Source organism: Mytilus edulis, chromosome 6 (assembly GCF_963676685.1).
Source record: "Mytilus edulis chromosome 6, xbMytEdul2.2, whole genome shotgun sequence".
Lineage (NCBI taxonomy): Eukaryota > Metazoa > Mollusca > Bivalvia > Mytilida > Mytilidae > Mytilus > Mytilus edulis.
The window spans coordinates 42049683-42065818 of record NC_092349.1 but is presented as its reverse complement, the minus strand read 5'-3'; the positions used below and the strand labels follow the sequence as shown (position 1 = coordinate 42065818).

General features: G+C 33.7%; 2 protein-coding genes across 6 annotated transcripts in view; one reads left to right on the top strand and one right to left on the bottom strand.

Annotated features, from left to right (window-relative positions):
• Nucleotides 1-559: 559 nt before the first annotated feature.
• LOC139527665 (E3 ubiquitin-protein ligase TRIM56-like) lies at nt 560-16125 on the bottom strand. 2 transcript variants are annotated; one of them, XM_071323228.1, is made up of 2 exons: nt 16015-16125; nt 560-2577 (listed from the first exon to the last, which is right to left on the bottom strand). In XM_071323228.1, exons 1-2 carry the CDS (start codon nt 16029-16031, stop codon nt 900-902), a joined length of 1695 nt encoding a protein of 564 aa, XP_071179329.1. In that variant the 5' UTR covers nt 16032-16125; the 3' UTR covers nt 560-899. The 2 variants fall into 2 exon arrangements, with proteins under 2 accessions (XP_071179329.1, XP_071179330.1); XM_071323229.1 differs by lacking the exon at nt 16015-16125 and adding an exon at nt 15508-15652.
• The window catches only part of LOC139527663 (2'-5'-oligoadenylate synthase 3-like), a 49443-nt gene continuing 39630 nt past the window's right edge, over nt 6324-16136 (top strand). Inside the window, exon 1 of one of the 4 annotated variants that reach the window (XM_071323215.1) lies at nt 6324-6467. The gene's annotated coding sequence lies outside the window, so the exon portion shown is untranslated. Of the gene's footprint in view, nt 6468-7264; nt 7364-15421; nt 15475-16136 lie in introns of those variants that run through there. The other 3 variants (XM_071323218.1, XM_071323217.1, XM_071323224.1) reach the window with 3 other exon arrangements.

The window sequence follows — 16136 nt, the reverse complement described above, 5'->3', positions numbered from 1 at the left end:
AGAGAGGTCAAATATTACACAAAAGTACTGCGTCGTTATTCGGCAGACATAGACGAATACAGAGAAGTATTCGAACCTATATCAGCAGGGTGTACTTGTATGTGCAGTGAACTCAAACATATACCTGATACCGGCCGTAATTCAATGTGCCATTGAAACTGTACAATATTCAGTAAATTGTTGTTTGTTATCTTATTTTATGTGTTACATGATTAATTTATTTTTGTTCATTATGTTATAAATTCTGTTCATATTAGAGAGAGCGCATGTGTATTTGTGTGGTTGTTTCAGTTTGAATGAAAGACATTAATATTGTTGTAATATTGGGGAATTAATCATTCAATATTATGTTTCTATCATGTTTTATGGAGTTTGCACTTTGTTTGTTACTAGCTGTTTTCATGCTTTTATGGCAATAAAGATTATCAATGAAAAATGTGTATAAAAAAGGTGTACAGTTGAAGAATGATACACTCCAAAACATCTTTGACCATTTACGTTGAATGTGATGTCTTTTCCTTTAAAATGTTTTGTGAAGCAAATACCATAAAAACATTAAGACAACATTCATGTTTGTCAATTTTCTCAACAGAAATTTTGTAAAAAAGCTCCACTTTTACTTTAAAGTCACTGCTCAACGGTATGATTTGAAAATCGAATGTTGCTTACTTTTGTTGTCATTGCTAGTAGACACAAGTGAAAAAAAATCATACTTGAGAAGGGCAAAGATGTCATCTCAATATACGAATAATTTGCAGAATTAGAATGAATAATGATTCGATCTGTCTTGTTTGGTTTTATCATGTTTTTACTGGTTAAAAAAAAATCGCAATACCATAAGAACCGGCACCAAATGTAACAGAGTAACGTTTTTGACACATAAACAGGAGTACTTGAAATTATTTTGGAATATGATAAACAAATGCTTTTCCGTCTTTTTCATTTGCAACGAGAAGTAATGACCGTTGTTGATCAATATGAAGTGAGAATGGTTTATTCAAGCCGTCTGAATTTGATAGAAAGGTGAAGCTGCTTCTATCGGTTGACGACAAAACAACGACCTTATCAGAATCTTGACAAGATAAATAAATGTTTCCACTTGTATCTTTAGCTATTCCTATGGGTTTTCGAATTTCATCATGCCTATATTTCCAGAGCAGGTTCCCGTTCATGTCATAAGACAAGATCTCACTTGTATCCCAGTTCGTACATATAATGTTATTCTCTATTATTGTAAATCGCGTGATGCAATCTCCTGGAATTTGAATGCGTCTTAAAATGTTTCCCTCCAAATCAAGAACAATAAAACTGTCTTGGTTTGAAATTCTGACAAATAATTTTTCCCCGTCACTTTCAATACCATATCCATAGCCCTTGATATTTAGGGTATTTTTTATTCTATTTTTTTCAGTATCAACTAAATGAATCAAACGTGCTTCAGGAAAAGTGATTGCCACTATGTCATCTTCTATGTAACAAACATCAGAAGGACTGTCTACAAAAGTGATAACAGTTCTTTTAAATGTTCCATCTTGAGAAAATAACAGTATGCGTTTGTTGCTTCTGTCAACAAATAAGAAGTTTTCTTGAGGTAAAATCAAACAGCCATGTATCTTGCATTGGCCTACATCGGAAATGTTCAATGTGCTGATTAATTTTGGTTTTAGTGGAAGAAGTACATTTATCTGGAGTTCTTTCAACGATTTCAGTTGTAAATTGAACGGTACAGTTTTAACAATTATCTTACCAAAAGCCGTTATATTTTTTTCAACCGACCGGAGTGCTTCCACAATCTCTACTTTCACATGTAGGTCCTTTAATTCGTATTTACCTCTTAGATTGTCAATGTTACTGGATTCTTCGCCTGTAATCTTAGCAATTTGTCTCAAGGCATTGTATGTTTGTAAATCTGTCGCAAACTCCATCATCTTGGTAAAGTCATTGTGCAAACTGTCTAATTTTGTCTTTTTACTTTTAAGTTCGTTCAACATTTTTTCCAATTTTGATTTAATTTTAAAAAGTTCTGTATCCAAATCGTCTAAAATTCTTTTTTCAATTTTATCGAGATGATTGTTTACGGACTTCCTCGTACACTGAATTTCTTCCACCATTTGGACTTTCTGCTTTTGGAGAGAGATCAGTCTTGAATCTAAATAAGAAGTTATCTTGATAACATCATCATTAAGGTTTTGCAGTTCATTTTTAACCTTTTCAACTGTGGCAGAAGATTTTATACCTTTCGTGACATCTTCAAGAGGACTTAGATCTCTGCATTCTTTATGCTGATCTTTAATGCATGTCACACAACCAGCAGTGTCATGGAAATGACAGAAAAAGTCATATTTTTTGTTATGTGAATCACACCAATTGCTCGATTCTAAAATGAGTACAGGTAGTTGCTTGTATTCTACAATGGATATGATCGGGTGACGCTTTGAAGCTCTGTTTCTCTTGTGATCCTTTTCACATTGTAGACAAAGAAAGGTTTGGCATTCTATACACCATGATTCAGCAGAAATGGATAAATCCTCTTCAAGATGTAGGGTACAAAATTCTTTGGACATTTCCAATGAAAACCTAAGATACAATATAAAACATAATGTACTTTACAAATGAAGTAAATGCCAATGAGGCAACAACCAAACAGTAGATTTATAAAATTAGAAATGGAATACTCTGCTCTGTTATAGTTCCACACACTTTATATTAGACAAACACACTGTATAAGGTGTAACACCACTAATTCGGGCCCGACCAGAAAGCACATACCAGAAAGTAGTACATATTTAACGCAAAATAGTTCCTACGCATGAGTGAAACTTTCAAAATATGTAGGATATTTATGTATGTTTGGCATCAAATGAAAGCTGAAGAACTGGTGATCATTGTAGAACACTTTTGGACTTTTAATTTTAAATATTAAATAAACTGCACAAAATTTTAAAAAGAGGGTACATTTTGTCTGTTTGTCAGATCTGAAGTACCTGTTTTGGTACATCCGAAGTTCCGGGAACCAGTTCTTTCTTATATACCATTAAAGGTATATTGATTTTTTCAGTGGAAGACACCATAAAGTGTTGCTTTGACATGCAATGATTGTCACTTTATTTGAACTTAAAATGAAAGAGGTGTGCCTGCTTGAAATGGAGGAATTTAACACAGAAAGCAATGGGACCATGAATTAGTGGTGTACTTCCATAACATTACCACCGGATATAGGTACCCCCGGAGAAGTAGGAAAAAAACCCTCTGTGAAGCCCGTTTAGATCAAGACTTAGTCCTTCTTATCTTTCAAATTTAATAAACACACACTTATCCTTCAACTATTCATTTGACGTTTTCGAAGAATATAGGTATAATGCACTTGAGAGAAAACAATACTGCATTTTAGAATTCTAATATGACGACATATTATCGTCAACCAGTATAATCACAGTATATCTACTTTTAGCGCAAGCGCATACATACACAAAACCGGCTGTTCCCAACCTATGGTTAAATGAAAACAAATCTACGGTTGCCATGAATTATTTCTTAATTTAACTATTTATTCACACAGAGTATTCATGTAAATAAATCAGTGAAACTATACGGCGAATAGCAGCGAATTGTTGGTTACTGTAATAGGATAAGAATAGGTACTGTTTGCTGTCATTTCAGTATCATTTGCTTTGGGGGTACCTTTATCAAGAAATGACAAGAGTTAATTGGTGCAAGCACCACATTTTTGGGCCGGAAATATGGAGGTTTTTGGTGTTAAAAAGTGCAAAGTATTGTTTCAACAATCAGTATATTGGAATGACTTTAATCGTCCATTGCCAAGCTTTTAAATCAGTCACTTATTTGTGAAATGTAGGTCAAGATTATACTATTTTTATCAGGACCCCTTGGTTTTTCAAGACGCATCTATGAACAAAATCTCAAGAACTATGACTTTTACTTTCACAGAATTAAGATGGATAGACTAAAGTCACTTGAACTTTGTGACGGAAAAATGAAATAAAATTGAGAAAGGAAATGGTGAATATGTCAAAGCGACAACCACCCGACCATAGAGCAAACAACAGCCGAAGGCAACCAATGGGTCTTCAATGTAGCGAGAATTCCCGCACCCGTAGGTGTCCTTCAGCTGGCCCCTAAAATATGCATAATAGTACAGTGATAATGGACGTCATACTAAACTCCGAATTATACACAAGAAACTAAAATTTAAAATCATACCAGACTAACAAAGGCCAGAGGCTCCTGACTTGGGACAGGCGCAAAATCCGTTCCCCAACTTCGTTTGACAAAAAATATTAAAATCTTAAAGCAAACAAATGTCAAATTATTCCTCTCAGTAAAGGTTGAGAACTCCTAGACATGATGTTCCATTACTATTCGGTTTTGGTGAAATTTAAAACTATAAACAAACAGTGCCCCGGATAATAAAAAGAAGAATGTAGCTTTGTATGATGTTTAACCATGAATTCTGATTAAACCGTTGTGACGGGTCAACTTGAACTTACTACAAGTGATAAATAGTGATCATTGTTGAATGCTTCATGGTGACTTAAAGATGAAGGACAACAATAAAAACGTTCCATATTTTGGTTTTAACACGAGTTGAAATTAATATTCATTTGTCTCACGTACAGTTACTCCATATCATGTTCGCCAATTCACTTTCAGTTTCTGAAACATGTCACCTATGAAAATTCTCGAAATCGTTTACGATGAAAGTAAAGATATCTTCTTTATGATTATTTTTCTAAATGATGTAATATATAATAATCAACTATTTTGAGGAAAAGAAACGCAAACTTTAAATCATTTCCCATGTTCCGACCGTCCACGATTTGTTGTAAGAACTTGGTACCTTGTTTTCGCTTCTAAAAATAACCTGGTTTGAGGAATCCCCGAATAAGGGGTCATTCATTGTGTGCATAATAACAATGAACATTCATTGTTATTAATGTTTGGCATCTTCTTTTTACAATGTATATACAAAATAATGGGAAAAAAATATTCATTTCAATTACCTAAAATCTTTAAATTTCATACATGTATGTATACCGCAGAAAATAAAAATAAAAATGCAGAAACGCATGTAGTGCCGGCCCATAATGATACACAGTGGAGCAGTGAAGCTTGATATATCGATGAGCTGTCTGTAAGACACGAATGATGCCCCTACCTGACCATAAGAAAAACACCCATTTTGTTTTTAATTTAATTTTTACTCTAAATGTCTACACTTGCCGGACTTATTGTTCAGCCAATAGGTTTCAACTTTCCAGTTATAGTAATCACCATTAACTTTCCATTTTAAGTGGGCATCAAGTTCAACTTTCCGGTATAAATTAAATATTGAACGGTACAAAAACAATCTATTTGCATTAGGGACTTTGAACTGTGGTTGTACAAATTGTACAAACCATGTTTTCAGTTTTATAGCAAGTGAAAGGAAATGAAGTCCAATTGCCGGTTTTAGTGAATATCGAACTCCTCTTTTTTCTGACTTTACGTAATCACTAGCCAGTCAAAACAGTCAGGATTCTACTTCATCTAAAATTATCTCCCTATTACGCCACCATTTTTTTATAATCGTAAAAATGAAAGCCTTTGGCACCAGGTCATGTTTTCTCGGACTGTTTATGACGTCTTTACACTAAATCCATTCGATGTTGGATGTGTACGGATTGATAATTTAGTCTTAGATGTATGATTTTTTTTATTAGTTGTTAGTGGCTTTGAACTAGCTGTCAGTTAACTGAGAGTATTCTCAGATCTGTTCCTGTTGTCTTTTTGTTTTTGGAATGTTCAAGTTCCCGGCCACGTCCACTTGTATTTTTGTCCATCTGATGAGTTAAGCCTTTTTCAACTGCTTTTATAGTTCGTTCTTATGTTGTACTGTTATACCAATGTCCCAGGTTAGGGTGAAGGTTGGGATCCCGCTAACAGGTTTAACCCTGTCACATTATATATGTATGTGCCTGTCCAAAGTCAGGAGCCTGTAATTCAACGGTTGTCGTTTGTTCATGTGTTACACTTTTGTTTTTCGTTCATTTTTTGTACATAAATATTAAGACCGTAAGTTTTCTCGTTTGAATTGTTTTACATTGTCATTTCGGGGCCTTTTATAGTTGACTATGCGGTATGGGCTTTTGTCATTGTTGAAGGCCGTACGGTGACCTATAATTGTTAATTTCTGTGTCATTTTGGTCTCTTGTGGAGGGTTGTCTCATTGGCAATCATACCACATCTTCTTGTTTATATTTGAAGTGATAACGCGCTGTCAATTTATATAGTTAGCTCTCGAAAACTGTTCTGTCGAATAATTGACAATTTATTACTTTCACTATAAAACCTTTTTATTAATCACGTTGGCCGTACATTCCACAGCAGCCACATCAAAATCATATCACGTGTTTGTTTTTGTTCTCATCTCATTGTTAAATTTCTTGATCTACGGCCTATCACCACAGGCACTTGTTTCTATCCATACGAAGGTCGACTATCCATATAAATAGAAGAAGGTGGCTAACGAAATTTTTTTTAGGTCACGACAGTCTCCGCTTGGGACGCTTTTTCTACCCTTCAACTTAATGCTAAAAATCCCTACCTTATATGAATCGATTCAGTGAATATTTTCCTTTAACACTAAACTAATTTCATAATCCCCACAGTGTTCCTCTTCACGGTAATCTACTCTCAATTCACTAAACCATGTCCAAAAGTTCAACTACCATCTTTCCAATGTATCTACTTCCGGTTGTGGGCAGAATGCTATCTTTTTAAAAACGAAATGATTCTGTTAAATTACCAGTTTATTATTTTCATTATCAATATATTTTTAAAGATGAAATTTCACCGAAATAAGTACATTTATTGTTGTTATTAAAAAAATCAGAAAGTCAGAAACTAATTTGAATGAATTCGATAATACTAGAGAATTCCGAATGTATATGGTAACTCTAAAGAATTTCATCGATCTTTTATTTTGGAGGTAAAAAACGTATCAGAATTAGGGGAAAGAAACTGAGTCAATGAAAACAAAATAAATTTACTGCGATGTCAACCGGAAGTAGATACATTGGAAAGATGGTAGTTGAACTTTTGGACATGGTTTAGTGAATTGAGAGTAGATTACCGTGAAGAGGAACACTGTGGGGATTATGAAATTAGTTTAGTATTAAAGGAAAATATTCACTGAATCGATTCATATAAGGTAGGGATTTTTAGCATTAAGTTGAAGGGTAGAAAAAGCGTCCCAAGCGGAGACTGTCGTGACCTAAAAAAAAATTCGTTAGCCACCTTCTTCTATTTATATGGATAGTCGACCTTCGTATGGATAGAAACAAGTGCCTGTGCCTATCACGGAGTAAGTAATTAATTTAATTTAATTTGCAATTATTACAAATGTATTTTTGTTTATTTTAGTAAGTTCAGTAATCGTTTTATTTACTTTGATTAAGAGTTTTCACTGTTCACCTTTGTTACACAACACACGCATACACATTCCACGACACATTCACATCGTGTTATCTTAACTAACGAAACACACTCATTATCATTATTTTAATGACTTTCCAATGTTTTACGAATGTCAAGAAGGTGTTATTGAATAAGTTTGCATACTTATTTCTGTTTATATTGATTTTGTATCTGTTTTAAACTTTTGTTTATTTTGGTATAAATACACGAGATAACCTTGATAGCATGTTGATACGTCATACTTTATTTAAAGAAAAAATCTATGGAACACAATTAGTGCCACTTTTAGGCGTACAATTTTGTCTTTCTAATGAATAAGTTTAATTGTTTTTAAGCGCATTTCACATCGGAAATTGTCACTATTTTACTATATACTTTTTATTTCATTTATTTAATCAGTTAAATTAGTAATTCATCTAAGATCAGGTTTTTATGATTCTTTATTTGTATTTCAGTTTTTTACCACACAAACATGTATGTAACCACATCATCATAGATTAAATCATCTAAAATCACATGTTGTTACTTCATCACGGGTAAACTAACTGTAAGGCGGCAGTGCCAAGACAGAATAAAAACTGATAAATATATCCAGATACATAGCATTATTACGATTATTATATGCAAGCTGTATTCTATGGAAAGCCAACGGGGTCAAAATTCTTAATTCGTAACTTGTCAATTCGTAACTTGTAACTGTGCAATTTCTAAATTGTTAATTCGTAAATTGTTAATTTGTAACTTGTTACTGTGAAATTCATAATGCTTAATCGGTAAATTGTCAGTTTGTTACTTGTAACTGTGCAATTTCATAATGCTTCATTCGTAAATTGTCGATTTGTAACTTGTATCTTTGTATCAAAATTCAACATTCTTCATTTGTGATCATTTGTTAATTGTCAATTTGTAACTTGTAGATTTCAAAATTCTTTATTGGTAAATTGTCTTTTTGTATATTGATGTTTTCTAACTTGTAACATGTGACTTGTCGATTCGTGAACTGTCGATGTGTTAAATGTCGAAGTGTTAAATGTCATCGTTGTATTATGCTAACGATCATTATGACGACAGATGGCGCTCGGCTTCTTCTTCTGTGTATAATCCTCCTGTAAGTAGGAGCACCGCCATATTGAATACATACCAAAGGAGTATGTACAGCGCATACATATAAAAGATAACAAATAGATAAATACATTGTTTGTTTTATATGGCATGTATAAAAGGGACTCGGTTTTATATTCAGGTAACCTCGTATATAAACATGTTTGTTTACTGTACTGGTCACCAAACCTGCAATGAGGTGTGTCACTTCCTTTATTAAGGATGTGTCGCTTGGACGGGCTTCCTTATCAACTTCGCAAATATATTACTGTCACTTTGCAAGAAATTTCTACTTAATATTTAACCGGGTCAAAACAAGACTAAAAACATGAAATATAAGACGGTGCTGGAAAAATATTAATATTGTCCTGGGCCCGCAAATTAGGACTCAATGTATAATGGCAGAAATGGTTTGACAACCATCATTGATTAATATTATAATCTCAATATTCAAATTTCAGAAAAGAATGTAATTATCTAATGATATGTTTTAATACAAGAAACAAATGGACGAACAGTCTTTATTTATTTGGTTCCTGAGTAATGAACATAAATCAGGAATCTGATGTACAGTAGTTGTCGTTTGTTTATGTAATTTAAACGTGTTTCTCGTTTCTTGGGTTTTTTTTTTAATATAGATTAGACTGTTGGTTTTCCCGTTTTAATGGTTTTGCACAAGTAATTTTGGGGCCCTTTATACTTGTTGTTCGGTGTGAGCCAAGGCTCCGTGTTGAAGACAGTATCTTGACCTATAATGGGTTACTTTTATAAATTGTTATTTGGATGGAGAGTTGTCTCATTGGCGCTCATACCACATCTTCCTATATCTATAACAAATCTTTTTTTGTAAAACAAACTGAATGAAAAAATATTTTAAATGAGCCACTTAGTTAATGTATACTATATATCAAAACTGTGTTGAATATGCACTATTTTGTAATAAAATCTAATGGAACCAGAAAACTAATCGAGATATTGTCAACCGGAATGCGAGAAAACCGCATATACTATAATGGTCAGGTCAATAATGGGATATCATATCGTCAATAGTATGGGACCAGTTCACATCTACAATCATCAATAACCTTGAAAGAATACAGCGACAACCTGTGAGATTTATAAAAGGAGAGTACAAATCAAGAGAAGTTGGTTGCGTCTCAAACACGCTCATAAAACTGAAACTACAGGACATACAGACAAGACGCTCAAGTCAGAATATTTCTGTACGAGGGGGTCGTAGTGCTATAGAACCAGACAATTTAACAAAAAAAGCTCGTCCAAAAAGAACACTAAATTGCTGTCAAGGGCCCGATTTGACAATTATCAGTCAAGAAATGTTGTAAACAAACATGCAGATAAAAAACTACACGAAGTGTTTTGAGATCTCAACGAGTAAAATACAACAATATTCCAACTCATTTTTCGTATAAACAGTATTCGAATAGAACCACATTGAACAAGCGTAGTGCCGAGCGTTGACAGCCGTTATAAAACTACTCTCGTGCATCGTCAATACATCGACAGCGCTCTCTCTACCGTTGTATTAAAGCCGGTATTTGTATCCAAAACGTTCTCCTACAGATACAGATCTAAAAGGATCATGGTACAAAGTCGAAATATACTAGGAGGTGTCCCCTCTATATATTTTTGATGACCATGATCGTTAAACTATGAAACTGTTTATTTTTTACTACACGCGTCACCTACATAAATTTTAGAATGGAGATGGGGAATGTGACAAAGAGACAACAACCCGACCATAGAGCAAACCACAACCGAAGACCACAAATGGGTCTTCAATGCAACGAGAAACTCCCGCACCCGGAGAAGTCCTTCAGTTGGCCCCTAAACAAATGTGTATACTAGTTCAGTGATACCGGACGTCATACTGAACTACGAATTATACACAAGAAACAAAAAAATTAAAATCATACAAGACTAACAAAGGCCAGTGGTTTTTGGAAATCTCAAACCCCCCTTCTTAATACTCCCACTTTTAAACAAATTGACGCCCTCTCCCTCTGACTTGTCAGAGAAAAGATCTTGCCATATCGCCATTTGCATGAAAGAGGCAATTATCTGTTATATGCTCACACTAATTATACCCCACGCAACGAAGTTGCGGAGGGTGTAATGTTTTGACATGTCCGTCTGTCTGTCTGCCTGTCCGTCCGTACGTCAGTCCATCGGTCCTGTTTCTTGTCATCGCAATTCCTCTCAAACCACACAACAGAATTTCGTGATAATAAGGACATACTAAGTAGATTTGCATATCGACAAGAAATTACAATTCATTTTTTCTCTAGAAGTTACGCCCCTTTGAACTTATGTGCTTCGATATACCTCTGCAACAGTTTGTCGTCGCAACTCCTATGAAACCACACCACAAAATTTCATGAAACCTTGTAGATAATAAGGACATACTATGTAGATGTACATATCGACAGAAATTATAATTCATTCTTTTTTCTTATACAACTTTTTTTTCTTACAGTTATTTTATTTCTCCAGTGACAATGTGGGGACGTGGGGCATGTGAGCGCGCTCACTAAGGTTCTTTAATTTTATTTCTCCACCAAAATATTTGCACATTATTTGGGGTTTGGCCAAAAGAATATGTTTTTGGTCATTTTTAGAGTAACATGATAGCCTGGGATCCTGGCTCCTGCTCGACAGAAGAGCCAGGCGGAATACAACCTGGTTTGTCAATAGGCTATTAGGATGTTACGAATTCATTGCAAATGATTTTTTATTTTATATTTGACATCCAAATTAAAAAAAAAATAGGTATATTGATTAACATCGTGAATCGTTTCAGTTAATTAACGATTGACAACATGTTAGATTTAGTAAGGTTGCCGGGCTATAAGGAGGTGTGGCACCAGGTGGGGTTCATATCGGGAGTACGGGGCATTAAGCAGCTTTTGAGATCGAGGGACTCGTGAATATTTTGGTCTTTTTGGTTGTACATTTTTATTGTAGGAAATCTGGTAGCGGCAATTTTTAAGCTTCTTGTCCAGAAAAATTCAGTAGACATATATATTAATACATAAAATTGAGAATGGAAATGGGGAATGTGTCAAAGAGACAACAACCTGACCATATAATCAACAACAGCAGAATAGAATATATATGTCAGCCCTTTCCTGTCAGAATAAAATGGTCCGATAATAGCATGTTATGATTAATAGAAATCGTTTATTACTAGTACCTGGGGTTTTCAGTAATGATGTAGCCTTTTAAAGCCGACTATATGGTATACGGTTTTGTCATTGATGAAGGCAGTAGGTTGCCTATAGTTGCTTGCATGGACTTTAATTGTACTTCGTGTTGGTGGATAGTTGTCTCATTGGCAATCATACGGTTTGTTACCACATCTCCTTATTGTAAATACCTGAATAATCCAGTCGTAATATTCCACTGACCAACGACTATTTTATTAACCTCGTAATTAGGAGAGATCAATTATTTTGAGGGACTGAACTAGTCGGGATGTTTTTTTTATATAGTTTCCGAACGAAAGTCCACGTCAGTAATAAAAATAAAACTGGGATCCTGTAAACATGCAATTCTTGTTTTGCTTTTTTTAGACGCATTTGCTGTAATTAATTGATTAAAATTACTTAGGTATATATTCCACATGGAGGTATTCCGACTTACAGGAGGATTATACACCGAAGAAGAACCCGAGCGCCATCTGTCGTCATAATGATCGTTAGCATAATACAACGATGTCATTTAACACTTCGACATTTCACACCTCGACAATTCACGAATCGACAAGTCACATGTTACAAGTTACAAAACATCAATATACAAAAAGACAATTTACCAATAAAGAATTTTGAAATCTACAAATAACAAATTGACAATAAACAAATGAAAAATGTTGAATTTTGATACAAAGATACAAGTTACAAATCGACAATTTACGAATGAAACTTTATGAAATTGCACAGTTACAAGTAACAAACTGACAATTTACCGATTAAGAATGTTGAAACTACAAACTTTAAGGTGCAAGTTACAAATTGACAATTTACGAATTAAGCATTATGAATTTCACAGTAACAAGTTACAAATTAACAATTTACGAATAAACAATTTAGAAATTACACAGTTACAAGTTACGAATTGACAAGATACGAATTAAGAATTTTGACCCCGTTGGCTTTCCATAGTATTCTAAAAGATAAATGTGTCAAATAGCTATTTAGCATCAATTAGTGCACTTTTATGCATCTGCATGTTCAACTTTAAATTATTATCTGAACGGTTGTCAGGTGGAATTTAAGAAAGTTAAAAAATATTAAAAAAACAGTTTAATTAAATATTTCATGGAAGGGCAGATAAAACGTTTTCAGTGGTTGAAGACTAATTATCCTAGATAACAAACACTCAAAATGAAGTCTTTTTGAAGGTATGCAAGTCTGTCGTCAAGTACCTTTAGTAAAATTTATTATTCGAACACACCTTTACTGCTGTTCTGACTCAATAGAAAGGTATTTTACTAGACCCATATATTTCGTTTGTATATATAAGTACTGTAAATTTTTAATGTTATTACCGTATATCAACTATCATGCATGTGTCAACATAGAGCCTAAAAATATAAAAATTATAGAATCTGAAGCGAGGTGATGTGTGAAATATATTTTACACGTTTTCAAGTCAAACACTCCTAAACAAAACTAGAGGCTCTCAAGAGCCTGTGTCGCTCACATGACTCTACTTGGGTTTTTGAAATCTTAAAAAAAGATAAAAATCATAACAGATAGTTAAATAATGATTGAGGCCAAATTTGGTTTAATACTGACCCTGTAATTAAATAATCAATCCCGGTGGCTATCTTAAACAGTAAATCAGCAACAAAATAGAAACACGTCATCAGCACCTCACAAGGAACATTTATGCTATGTTTGGTTTCATTCCATTGATGGTTCTCTAAAAAGAATTTCAGCAGAACCCAGTTTCTCGTCTACTTTTGCTGTCAATCGCAGGCTCAACAAAAATTTTAAAAACTTTAACCTCAGAGTGAATGTATTGTTTCCTGGCAGAAAACTAAGTTCTTTTACAGATAAATTACGGATAAAATGGTTTTTTTAACCAAATTTACTTATGGATACTATCTTATGATCATATACAAGCTTCTGTCCAAGTTTGGTAGAAATCCAGGATAGTTTGAGAAAAGGAGTAGGTCCAGTAAGACCCCTTTTCGGCCCCAAAATATAGCAGTTTTACAAAATTGTTAAAATGTAAACTTTTGGTTATTTATTGGATAGTAGAATGGTTCTGCTACATAAATATGGACTGTTTTTGACAATACAATGCACATATATTGGGTACTAGCACCAATAAGTCTTACTAAATTACTGAAATCTTCACATTTCCAGCATTTTAGTTAAATTTTAGACGGTTTCCGTGTAAAACGAAAGTGGCCGCATTCGTGTTCATCCAAAATATTGAAATGGAAGTTGCATTTGATGATAATACATAACATATATAAAAATTGAGGATGAACACAGATGCGGCCACTTTCGTTTTTGACAAAAACCATCTGAAAATTGACATTTTTTCGCATATTTGGTAGATTTTTCATATTTGAGCTTGAATCGGAGCGGTTTTAATGACTATATAAGTTAAAATCTTTCACATAAATTAATTGAATCATATGAAATAGACACTTAAGTGTTTAAAAAGGGGTCAAAATCTTTCGTCAGATGAAACTGAAATTTGAGGCCGAAATCGGTCCTTACCGACCCTACTCCTTTTCAAAAACATTAACCACAGAGTGAATATTTGAGGACGCTGCTGACGACACTGACGACGACGGCATGTAGGATCGCTATGTCTCACTTTTTCAACTAAAGCCGAAGGCTCGACAAAAAGACATTTGTATGTATATCCCATATGCTCCTATGTTAAACTAAGTCCCCTGGCTGCTGGCGGCCATCTTGGATGATGGATCAGCTACAAAGTAACAACACTTGGTCAACACCTCATAAGGAACATTCAGTAGTTCTCTAGAAGAAGTTGTAAAAAGTTAACGACGAAAACGGACGACGGACGACGAATGCCAAGTGATGAGAACAGTTTCGGGCCAGGTGAGCTAAATGATATACTCGACTTTCTTTTTGATGAAATTACTGCCCTTTTTCGGGATTTTTATTAAAAAAAAACTTTCGCCGTTGGTAGATGCAAATAACTGCTTTAAGAGGGTCAATCTGTTTTCTTTATTTGGGATTTTTTTCGGCGGAATTCATGCTTATGCACACAAAAAAAATCATTCTGTATTTGGAGCTACCACAATCGACTGTTTTATGAAAATTGTCTATTATTTAAAAATTTGGTGGCGTAATGGGGAGATAATTCAGACGAAGTAGAATCCTGACTGATTTGTGTTAATTAACTGTAAACAAAAATACATTTTCCCGTAAAATACGTAAAAAACGTTAAAAAAATGTTTTAAAATTATGCCAGGTGGATATTGTCTTTTGGTCTATAAAAGAAAATAAATTCTATTGGAAGCCTTTTTGAAATAGTATCCTGATTTTCTCTGACAAGTGAAAAGTTAAATGAAGAAGGTGACATTGGTAAATTGAAGGTTTGAACTATATACATATTATTGAGTCATTGTTTAACTTGAATATGCATGTAACAGTGTAATTTGTCACTTGATATTTGGTAACAGTAATCAATCAATCAATCAATCAATCAGTCAAACCATATTTTTGCTATTCGATTTTAAAATTTGTTATCTGTATAATGATATTCGTCTATGACGTCTATAAATAAACTTTTTAAAAAGTTTTTAAACTTTGAACTATAACTCACAAAATGCAACCAAAAGACAGTGAAATTTTGAAATAAACTCTTAGGCGACCGTAATACAGATAAGTAAGTGCTATTTTCAGCAATTGAGAGACCTACCTTATTTCAACAGATCTCTTTTGCTGTTATCAATGAGCAAATATATACCAAATATATCCTCCATTTACTATTATAGATTTATTTACCAATGCGACAAACACACGTGACTTAATTTGAAGGTCAATACTGCAACACATTGGCAGGTAGAGCGAATTGATTTTTTAAAAATCAAATGACATTGGCTAGAATGTTGTTCAATTTAAAATATATGCATGTGCTTATCTCGTATATATAATGAAACTCATACAACATGAGGATTTGATAATTTTTGACATCATTATTATATTCCTGATAGAAATTTCTGTAATATGTTGGTGTTTTTTTTTCTTTTTTCTGCCATCTTCTTTCTGTCCTATTCCGTTGAATGGGAACATAAAGTTGGAACTTTTAAGAAAAGCTGAAGCCGCCCCTGACAAAAATCCATCCAGATATAAAAGAAATCATCAATAGACTAGACCAAAATTTCTAAAAATAAAAAAACCACTTTGTAAATATCTAAAAACTCACTTGCAATATTTCGCCATACACGATTTTTTCCAAATCGATTGTTTGGATTTTGCGAAAATGCAATCGTATTCCAGTTCTCTCTTATAACTAATTCTTATGTAAAGATCTATACTGCTTTCACC